The 11,147-nt window shown below is 45.8% G+C and overlaps 1 protein-coding gene across 2 annotated transcripts; it reads right to left on the bottom strand.

Annotated features, from left to right (window-relative positions):
* Positions 1–3,150: 3,150 nt before the first annotated feature.
* Positions 3,151–8,429, bottom strand: LOC118512231 (uncharacterized protein K02A2.6-like). Of its 2 annotated transcripts, none has more exons than XM_036056365.1 (2): positions 4,370–8,428; positions 3,151–4,195 (listed from the first exon to the last, which is right to left on the bottom strand). In XM_036056365.1, the coding sequence occupies exons 1-2, from the start codon at positions 8,000–8,002 to the stop codon at positions 3,470–3,472; spliced, it is 4,359 nt and encodes a 1,452-aa protein (XP_035912258.1). In that variant the 5' UTR covers positions 8,003–8,428; the 3' UTR covers positions 3,151–3,469. The 2 variants fall into 2 exon arrangements, with proteins under 2 accessions (XP_035912258.1, XP_035912266.1); XM_036056373.1 differs by having other exon boundaries at positions 3,967–4,195; positions 4,282–8,429.
* Between the last annotated feature and the right edge of the window lie 2,718 nt (positions 8,430–11,147).

Here is an 11,147-nt window from a genome sequence, read left to right as displayed (position 1 = left end):
CACACACACACACACTAGGAGGAAATGCCTAGTTAATTTTGTTTAATTGTTTTTTTCGTGAATGGAATTCACAGTCACCACATTCAGTGGTGACAATACGGCATCAGTCCGTAATAATTAATAATTAATAAATAAAAATAGATAAATAAATTCGAATAATAAAGATGGGGTATTAAACAGTTGTGTGACTAAGTAGACTAAGAATAGGTGAATACTTAAGTAGATATTTATATGGCTGGTTATTTATATGGTATATAAATAAATTAAAAGGCAATTTAATTAAAGTTGTTGTTTTTATAAATGAAATTAAATGATTTTTTAATGAATTTTCTAAGTTGGAAATTGTGTATGCTTTTCTTATTGATTTTTTCTCTCTTTTTTTTGTTCTCTCTGTTTGTTTCTTTTGTTCTTTTTTCCCTACGGTGATGTTTCCAAGGGGTCCGGTGGGGGAGGCGACAACGGCGCCGGTCTTCATACGGCAGGACCGGGGTTCAAATCCCATCTAGACCGCCTCCCTTTAGGCAGGGCTGACTACTTTGCTGCGGGTAAAATCAAGTCACAGAAAGCCAGAAATGGCAGGCCGAGACCTTTCGAGGTTGCAGTGCCAAGGAAGAAGCAGGCCACCGAATTAACTTCAGACCTAAGGTGACCTGCTGTCCGAATAAGGAAATTCTAACAGAAAACAGAATAAGGAAACTTGAACTGGAATTCATCAAATTATTACTGAGGTTTGGGATAGTACTCAAGCTCAAGCGCCACAAATTAAGCTTTAAACGACTGGAATACAGAATGTCCGTATAAAAAAATAAAAGTTTCGGAGCTTCAGTGGTTTAATCACTACATGGCGTCCTTTCGATATCCCAGAGGCATAAACTCCATATTAAAAAAAAAAGAAAGTGTCAGAGCTTCAGTGATGCACTCAATAGATGACGTTTTTTCACTATCGAAAAGCTAAATGATCGAGATTGTTTCTCCTATCCTCCTCCACACATGCATATTTGCAAGAAGCAAACCTCTTGGCATGAGAATTTTTTTTCGGTAATATTGAGGTATGCGAATGTGGGCATGCACGAACGCGCACGCGCTCGCTCTTTGTGTGTGTGTGTGCTTGCGTAATGGGTGACTGCGCGTGTCGATCCTTCGCACATGTGTGTGCGCGAATGTAAGCCGTTGTGTGTTTGAGCATGTATGTTTTTGTGTGTCTCCTTGAAACATTTTTCCGATCGCATACGCATGAAAAAAAACTTTCACAATTCCCATAAGAACGGAGGTTTTGAGGAAAAGATCTAAAATTAAATTATAACATATTTTAACAAATTATTTAACAACGGTAGGGAAAGAGTTCTGAACATTCTCAAACGTTTTGTTTGGCACTATTTTATACGTTTCTTACATTCGACGTATCACGTGGCATCACAGACCTAGTTGTAACGCTTCGAGTTAGCGAACGGGTGTCTTTGGGAACTAATCCCCCCACAATAAAGCCATAGAACAAAAAAAAAATCTCCCCCCTTCCACTCACTTTAAAGGTTCTTGAGTGAAGTCCAAAGTTAAGAGAATGAAGAGCATGGAAGCAAAGGGGGATCGAAAACGTAAAAACGGCGAAAGCATTGTTGAGAGTAGCTTTTTGCTTCTGTGGTGAGCTTGTAAGCTCTTATCTTTATCACAAACCTGAAAGTTCAGTCTTTTAACCCCTGGTAAACAGAATCGTTTTTATTGAAAATTACGTCTGATATATTCAGTAACAGAACACATAATGAACATGTATGATAAATCAAAGGTTACTACAGTTCATAGATTACTCTTCTAACATCCCCCCTTAATCATGAATTGTTTTAATTCCAAGGGCCTTTCGTCCATCTTCGAATTTGCTAGTAGGAAGTACCTTAGTTAGCAAATCTGCTTCTTGTTTTTCTTAGCAAACATGATTTGCACATGCACAAGATTTCTTGCAATGTTTTGTATAACAAAATGATGCCTAACATCGATATGTTTGCTTCTAGGTGAGTAGCCAATTTGTTTCTCTGACAAAAAGATAGCGCTTTGATTATCACAATAAATCGTCAATGGCTCTTCGATTCCCAACAGTTCTTTTCGAAAACCTCTCCACAAAATTGCTTTTGATTGATTTCCTGTGAATTGATTTCCTTGGATAATTTCTGGTCTGGATCCGCTGGAGTGAGTACAGGGATGCACTCAGCTACACCGAATCGCTTCAATAATTCATTTATATACAGTTCTTGATCCAGCATAACTAAACCATCTGCTCTGGTCACTCGTATACCAAGAACTTTGTTCGCGAGACCTAAATCCTTCATTTTAAATCTCTTTGTCAACTGTTTTTTATGCTCTTTTCCCAGCTCTCATTATTCGAGAAGATTAATAAATCGTCTACATATACTGCTACAATCAGCACACTTCCTCTATCGATCTTGTAGTAGACACAAGAATCGTAATTGGACTGTACCAATCCAATGCGTTTCAGCTCAGCAACCAGTTTTAAATTCCAAACTCTACTAGCTTGCTTCAGTCCATACAATGCCTTCTTCAATTTACATACTTTGTGTGATGCTTCTGGATTACCAAATCCTTTTGGCTGCTCCATGTATATTTCCTCTTCTCCGAGGTCTCCTTGTAGAAATGCTGTCACTGCATCCAACCGCAGTATTTTCAAATCCATGTTAACAGCCAAGGACATTAGTTACCGCACGGTAGCCAATCGAACAACAGGTGCGTAGGTCTCATTGTAATCCAAGCCTTTGATTTGCAAGAAACCTTTTATGACTAACCTGGCTTTGAATCTTTCCATCGAGCCATCTGCATTGGTTTTCACCGTATACACCAACTTTGATCGCAAGGGGTTTCGACCAGCGGGCAAACTCGTCAAGTCCCGTGTTCGATTTTCCAATAAGGCATCATACTCTTATTTCATAGCATCTTTACAGCGACTATTATCTTCACTGGAAGATGGTACGTTGTCGGTTAATTAGCATCACTGGAACCACGGTACAGGATTTATCATATTTCTGCATCGTATCTGGGATGATACGCTTCATCTCACTACGCCTTACCAACTTATGTGGGTCCTCTTTTTGTGGAGGAAGCGCAGCGCAGCTGCTCAATCGGTTGATGGTGTTCAATAGTTTTATGTTGGTGATATCGGGGGAGACAATGATGCCGGTACGCGGACGATTGCGGTTTACAACAAATTAAAACTTATTTATTACATTACACTTATTACACTTATTACACACGCACACACACACACACGCTAAAACTTCGCTCGTCTAACGCGTCCTGTCTCGGCAGCGGCTGGATCAAGAAGGAGGCCGATCGGTCCCGAAGCCCGAACACGAAGGATGAACCGCATGGCACGTCGATCGCTGTCATCCGTTGACAGGACCGAGTAACGGCGTTACGGTCCGGGCCTCCGCTGCTTGGTCGAGTATACACTCAACACCTCCCCCTTTTAATTCAGCCGATACGCGCTGAACCTACGAGGCAGTCTTCTAGTCCTAGAAGATCGTCGTGGTAGCTGTGTCTGCTGGGTGTTGCTGCTGCCACTAGACGAAGCCGCTCGTTGTACCTCCGGTTGCACGGATGATGCTGGCGATGATGCCGGTGCTCGCTGAACCCCTGTCAGCGCCGGTGCTGCCGAAGATGAGGCTGGCTCCGTTGGCAGCGAAGCGGACGGCGACTGCTGACGAGACGTCAAACTCATCTCATCTAAAAGTAAACTAAGGGGAAATTGGTGCTGATCCATCTCGTTCCGTTCTGATGAGCTAGCGACACGGCGGCGGAGCTGATTCACATGACGCCGAAGTCTTCTCTGGTCGTGCGACACAACCTCGTACATGACGTTGCCAATTCTGCGAGCAATCCTCCCTGCTATCCAATTCCAAGAGTTTGCCCGATACACCTTGGCATACACTAAATCACCAGGCTGGTATTCACGAAAGTCATCCTTCGCTGTAGACTCCGATGCTGCAGGAGGGCGCAATAGATGATGAATTGTCCTGGTCGTTCTTCCAAACATCACTTCGGCTGGTGTGCGCTGGTCCAAAGCAGGATTTGGTGTTGAGCGATACGTGAGAAGAAACAAGTCCAGGGCCTCTTCAAGGGACACGTTCCTCGCCCGTATTTTCTTCAGTGATCGCTTGAAGGTATCCACAAATCGCTCTGCCTGGCCGTTGGACTGTGGATGAAAAGGCGGTGTGCGAACATGGTCGATGCCGTTACACTCACAGAACTCCTTGAAGGCCTCGCTGGAGAACTGGGTACCGTTGTCGCTGACCAATGTAACTGGCGGTCCAAATCTGGCAAATATTCCTCGCAAAATAGATATTGTAGCGAATGAGGTAATACTTGCAGTTTTAATGATTTCCGGCCACTTGGAGTAGGCATCTACCGCAATCAGGAAATAGGCTCCCTCCACAGGTCCAGCGTAATCGATGTGTACGCGGTGCCAAGGCCCAGGTGGCTTCGGCCAACATGATGGTATCTGGGATGGTGGTGATTTCGCCGCAGCCTGGCATGCTTCGCATGAAGCAACTCGATCGGCGATGTCGCTGTCCAATGATGGCCAATACACGAAACTGCGTGCAATCGCCTTCATTCGCTGGATGCCCGGATGCCCTTGATGAAGCTGTCTAAGGCATCTCTGCTGCAAAGCTGCGGGAATCACAATCCTCTCTCCGAAGAGGATACAGTCGCCAACGGTCGTCAGTGCTTCCCTTCTGTTGTGGAATTGGGCCAATTCCGCACCATAACTGACCTTGCCTGGCCAACCCGATTGGACGTAGCGGTACACTTCGCGCAGTAGAGGGTCCTTTTTCGTAGCTGCTGCAACCTCTTCAAAATGAATCGGAAAGACTTTTAGCGAATGTATGGCTACGTGATTTACAGCCTCCTCAAGCTCAATACTCGCGATCATGTACTCCTGCTCCGGTTTCGCGTGCTTGCTGATGAGCCGCGACAGCAGGTCTGCATTGCCGAATTTATCCGTGGGTATGTACTCGATTTCGAAGTCGTATAGCTGCAGCGCTAGAGCGAACCGCTGCAGCCGGTTGGCAGTATACACAGGAATTCCCTTTTTTGATCCAAAGATGCGCAGCAATGGCTTGTGGTCGGTTTGGAGGCGGAAATGCCTGCCATAAAGCATCTTGTGGAATCGGGTTACTGCAAAGATGATAGCCAGTCCTTCGCGGTCAATCTGGCTGTACCCCTCTTCTGCTTTCGTTAGAGCCCGTGACGCGTGCTGCACCACCTTTATTGATCCATCCGGAAACTTGTGGCTAATGGTGGCTCCGAGCCCAACCGATGAGGCGTCTGCGGCTACTATGATTTCAGCCGTAGGGTCATAATGTGTCAGAAGCAGATCAGACTTTAATATTTCCTTGAACTTTCTGAAGGCCTCTCCGCACTGCTTCGTCCATACAAACTGATTGCCATCTTTCAACAAGTTATCCAGGGGGTATCTCAAATTCCGCATGTTAGGCACAAATTTTCCATAGTAATTAATGGCACCCAAAAACGAGCGGACTTCATTCACATTTGATGGAGCTGGTAGGTTTACAATAGCATCAATTTTCTTTGGATTTGGTCTAAGGCCAGTACGATCAATTATGTGCCCGAGGTACTCTATCTGATGCGTCTTAAAAGCACACTTCTCAGCTTTGATAGTAAACCCAAATTCTTTAATACGCTGAAGCACCTTGTTGAGATTTTCATCGTGCTCTTCTTCAGTTCTTCCCCCGACAACAACGTCGTCCAGATAGCCAGAAGTGTAACACAATCCGGCGAGCATCGCATCCATTATCTGCTGGAACGCGGCTGACGCAACCTTTAATCCAGGAGGCAGACGATTGTAAAGGTAAAGACCTCGATGCGTGTTGATCGTTAAAAGGGGCCTGTAACGCTCTTCAATCTCAACTTGCAAAAATGCGTCTGACAAATCCACTTTGCTAAAAAATTTGCAATGGGCCAATCTTGCAAAAATATCATCGGGGAGCGGTAACGGATATTCATGCGGACGCAACGCATCGTTCAACCCCGTCGAATAATCGCCGCAGATTCGAATAGCTCCACTGCTTTTGCGTACGACGACTATTGGTGTCGCCCATTCCGAGTAATCAACAGGTGTGATCACATTCATCTGGACCAGGCGATCGAGCTCTTCCTCTACTGTAGCCTGCATTGCGTATGCAACCGGTCGCTTCGGGCGGAACACCGGACGGCAATTATCCTTAAGCTGCAGCTTGATCTGCGCTTTCGTGCAAAGCCCTGTGCCACGAAAAACTTCCGGAAAACGGCTCTGCAATTCCTTGGGAATCTGTGCGGTCGTCGAAACTTTGGCGCAAAACACATCCATTGGAACGGAGCTAAGAGCAAAAAGGTCAATCAAGTCTGCTCCCAGTAACAATAAATCGACTTGAGCCACACGGATGATCGCCGGCTTGGTAGCATTACAAATGGCAACCTCTGCTCTAAACTCGCCAAGTAGCTCCAGCCTCTCATTAGAGGCAGTCTTTGCGCAAACGGTAGGCTGCACCAATGACGGCTTCCCTACTTTCTCCCACGCTGAACGACCTATGACCGATATATCTGAACCCGTATCTAGCTGCAACCGGATGCCAACTCCATTGATGGAAACTTCCACAAACTTGCGACTAGCCCGTACGCTGCACACCGTGACGGTTTTAGCAAATCGCGTTGGGCGATAAAACTTTCGGCCAGCCCGATGCTTCTGCTTGCGGCAGCGTTCCTCCAGATGACCAACTTCACCGCATTCACGACACTTATGGTTAGTATGCGGACAATCCTTCACCCAATGCAAAGCTCCACAGAACCAACAAGGGTTACTTGGTTTTCCCGACCGGTCATCACGATGTATGGGACGCGAGCGCAATCCTTTGCCGCGAAACCCATGATGGCTACGGCGCGCGCCATTTTGAATTGCCAACACTCGCTCCTCTTTTTCTCCAATGATCATCGCATTTTGCTTCTTTAATGCCACCAGACGACTACACTCCGCCGATAATTGCTCGAGGGTGATTTCAGCATGTTCCTCGATACGCGAGAGCAGCTTTACCCGAAAATCTCTATCCGTGTCTTCTTTCAGCCCACATACAAAAATCAGACACTTGAGCTGTTCTTCACCCATGCGGTTCAGCTCAAAATCAACACATGCCCGATTGACTCGACATGCGTAGGCCAAAAAATCCTCAGCTTTCGTTTTGACGATTTGCATGCATTTGTAGCGTTTAGTTAAAAGGGATTCTGCCTTGCCGAAAATGGCCTTCAATTTTTCCACGGTAGCCTCAAATGTTAAATCGCGGGGATTACGGGGTAAAATGTAATTCACGTACCTCTCATGCTCCATTGATCCTAGCTTCCGCATGAGCATTCGTACCTTGGCCGCATCGTCAATCCTGGCTGCATCACTGACGAACAGATCCTCGTAGCGCGAGTACCACGCCTCGAACGTTAGACCGGCTTCAGCCTCGAAGCGGAATTCGGTGATGTTTCTCGCCAGCGAGTCCAGGATTTGCTCCGGATTGGCTGGAGCTGACCGATGCTGCTGCTGCGGTTGCGACGCGATTTCCGATACTAGTGGTTGCTGCTGTGATGCACTTGGCGGATGCACTACTGGTAGCTGCTGCTGCGATGCGTTTGTGGGCAGTGATGCTGGCGGCTGTTGCTCAATTTTTGTCATTAATTGGCGTAGAAGCTGCATTATTTGATACATTGTTGGCTCACCGTTTTGTGACACGCCTGGTAGCGATGGCGGGTGCTGCATCGAAGCGGCTGGAGCGAGCGATGGCGGATGAAGGCTTGTGGGCGCTGATGATAGCGATGGCGAAAAATGTACCGAGGACGCTTGAGATCCCTGCTGCTCGACCGCTGGAGCGTTTGGCGGGAGCGGTTGGCCGTATCCGGGTTGTAGTAACGCAGTACCCGGGGTTTCGAACTGCTGCGAGAGACGGCGCTGCTCTTCCTCCATCGATGAGTCCGTACGACGGCGTTTGCGTGAGGAAGGAATTGTTGCTCTGCGTGTGTATCACTTTTTTTTTTACCAAATTTCCTCGTCGCCACTTTTATGTTGGTGATATCGGGGGAGACAATGATGCCGGTACGCGGACGATTGCGGTTTACAACAAATTAAAACTTATTTATTACATTACACTTATTACACTTATTACACACGCACACACACACACACGCTAAAACTTCGCTCGTCTAACGCGTCCTGTCTCGGCAGCGGCTGGATCAAGAAGGAGGCCGATCGGTCCCGAAGCCCGAACACGAAGGATGAACCGCATGGCACGTCGATCGCTGTCATCCGTTGACAGGACCGAGTAACGGCGTTACGGTCCGGGCCTCCGCTGCTTGGTCGAGTATACACTCAACAAATAGCTTCTGCTTGATCTCCAATAGCATCGTCGTATTCTGCATCGCTATCATCATCAGGTTCAAAATAGAATTCACCAAGACTAACTTCAGTAGAAGTTTCTCCAAACTGAGAAGCTCGATCCGTTGAACACTCGTCCACAAATATGACATCCCGACTAACGATAACTTTCTTAGTCTTTATGTTATAAACTCGATACGTCTTGGAACTGCTTCCGTATCCCATGAAAATGCTAGATTCTGATTTGGCATCCCATATTTGCCTTCTCTCCTTCGGCACATGACACATCACCTTTGCTCAAAATATTCTAAGATGGGCAAGATTTGGTCTTCTTCCAGTAAACGCTTCGTGAGGTGTCATTCGCGATCCCATAGTGGGTGATCAGTTGATCACATACGATGCTGTCGCAACTGCTTCAGCCCAAAAACGCTTTGGCAGATTAGCATCACACAGCATACTCCTCGCCTTTTCTGCAATCGTCCGGTTAATACGTTCCGCTAATCTATTCTGCTCCGGCGTGTACGGAGCGGATATCTCATGATGAATACCGGCTTGACAAAGGAATTGCTTCATTTCACGATTCATATATTCCCGTCCATTGTCCGATCTGAGACGCTTAATTTTCTCACCAGTCTGTTTCTTGGCAGAGCTGTTGAAATATTTAAACGATTCAAACACTTCAGTTTTCCTTTTTTGAAAATATACGATCGCCTTTCTGCTTCAGTCATCGATGAATGTTATAAAATAACGATTTCCTCCTATCGATGATGTCTCCATGGGTCCACACAAATCGGAATGAATTAACTCAAGCACACGATCCGCACGTTGTCCCTTGTTGTTAAACGGATGTCGAAGATGTTTCCCTTGTATACGTGGTACACACTGCATACCATCCGTCAACCTAAATTCAAATCCGCTTTCCATGGTTTCAAGTCGTTTCATGCAGCCAACAGACATATAACATAGCCTGCGATGCCAAAGTTTAAAGTTGTCTTCCATCCGACTGACCACGTTCGCCAACCCAGATGCTCTTTTCAATCTTTTCAAACGTTACTGTTTAGCCCTTCTGACTCATCTTGCTAACAGATAGTAAGTTCACCGCCAATTCCGGTACATGCAGGACATCGTTCATGAATATCGCACATGTCGATGCACCAACATCTGCAGAGACGTTCACCGAACCTTTAGCAACCACTGGAACAGCTGTATTGTTGGCTACTTTGATGCTCGACGAAATATTCTCTGCATCAACCAATAAACTGCTGTTTCGGCACAAATTCACATTTGTTGCTCAGTTCCTCCGGAATGAAAAATCCATTCTTCTTCTGTCGCTGTTGATGTCTGACATGCATTGAAAGCCGCGAAAAATGTAGCGTGACCATTGTCCTTGCTTTTCTCCTATTTCTTGTCAGAAAACTGATTCGAACATTGAGGACCAAAGTGACCCATTTTCTTGCACCGGTAGCATTGAACGTTAGATTTCACACTACTTCTTTTCATCGTCAATTTCGAATTGCCAAGGAACGCTTCCACAGCTTGCTTCTCGCTCGACACTTTCACGTCTTGCAAAATGTTCGCTTTCACTATATCCGCAGTCAACTGGATTCCGGATGATTCCAAACCAAGGATCATTGGGTCATACTGCTTCGGTAGGCCTTTCATAAGTAAACTGGCCAACCAAGCGTCATCGACTTTGAACCCAACTTCTGCCAACTGACGACTTGCTGTGAATAATTCGTTCACTCACTGTTGCGTCTAATGATATCTTCGTCTCGTTCATCTCCAACCAAACGTATACCTGTCAGCCGTCGCAGCAGACCAATCTTCCTGATTGATCCACTATGCTCGTACGTATTTCGAAGGTTATCCCACGCCTCTTTCGCATTTTTAGCATCTCTCACGAGTCCGTATATGCTAGAATCTATACTCAAACATATCGTCGCCAATGCTTGCATGGATGTTTCTTCGCTCACTGCCGGTTCTCCTACAGCTGGTTCCTTCACTGCACACCAGATTTTCGCCTTGATCATAACCATCATGACGGCGAAAGACCAAGAGCTGTAGTTTTCCGATCCTCGAAGAATTTCTCGCAAAGGCAGGGAAAAAGATGTCGCTAGTTTCGAATTCGCCATTCTTCACAAAACTGCTTTCAATCTTTTAATTTCAAACTAACAGAGCCGTATCCTGGGCCCATAACCTATTGAAAAGTACGTCTGATATATTCAGTGAGAAAACAAAGAATGAACATGTATGATAAATCAAAGGTTACTACAATTCATAGATTACTCTTCTAACAGTTTTACATTCCGTTTGGACAAGCTTTAGTCTAAACGACCCCGTTCAGAAGTCGTTTGAGCAATTTATGGCGCTTGGATACTTACATACGCCTCTGAGACATAGACTCTGTCCAAAACTGACGAAACCATCTTAGCCACGTTCGTAAAGAGGATGCTCAGAATTTTTGGCCCCATATGTATGGAAGGACAATAGAGGAGCCGCTACAATGACGAGATCTACGAGCTCTACGGTGATCTCAATATCGTGCAGCGAATTAGACTCACCAGATTCTGGGGTGCTGGTCATGTCATTAGACCGTCGACGGCGCTAAACTGTGACCGATATCGAAGATTGTTGGAGCAGGCCAAGACCGCGAAGCGCACACATATAATTTAATTTCTACCTACTGCATTCCATCTTGCAGAAATTTTTCCTTTCGTCTGCTACAAAACTATTACAA

This window comes from Anopheles stephensi, chromosome X (genome assembly GCF_013141755.1).
Source record: "Anopheles stephensi strain Indian chromosome X, UCI_ANSTEP_V1.0, whole genome shotgun sequence".
NCBI classification, from domain to species: Eukaryota; Metazoa; Arthropoda; class Insecta; order Diptera; family Culicidae; genus Anopheles; species Anopheles stephensi.
The sequence above is the reverse complement of the archived record's forward strand: the minus strand, read 5'-3'. Positions and strand labels throughout refer to the sequence as shown.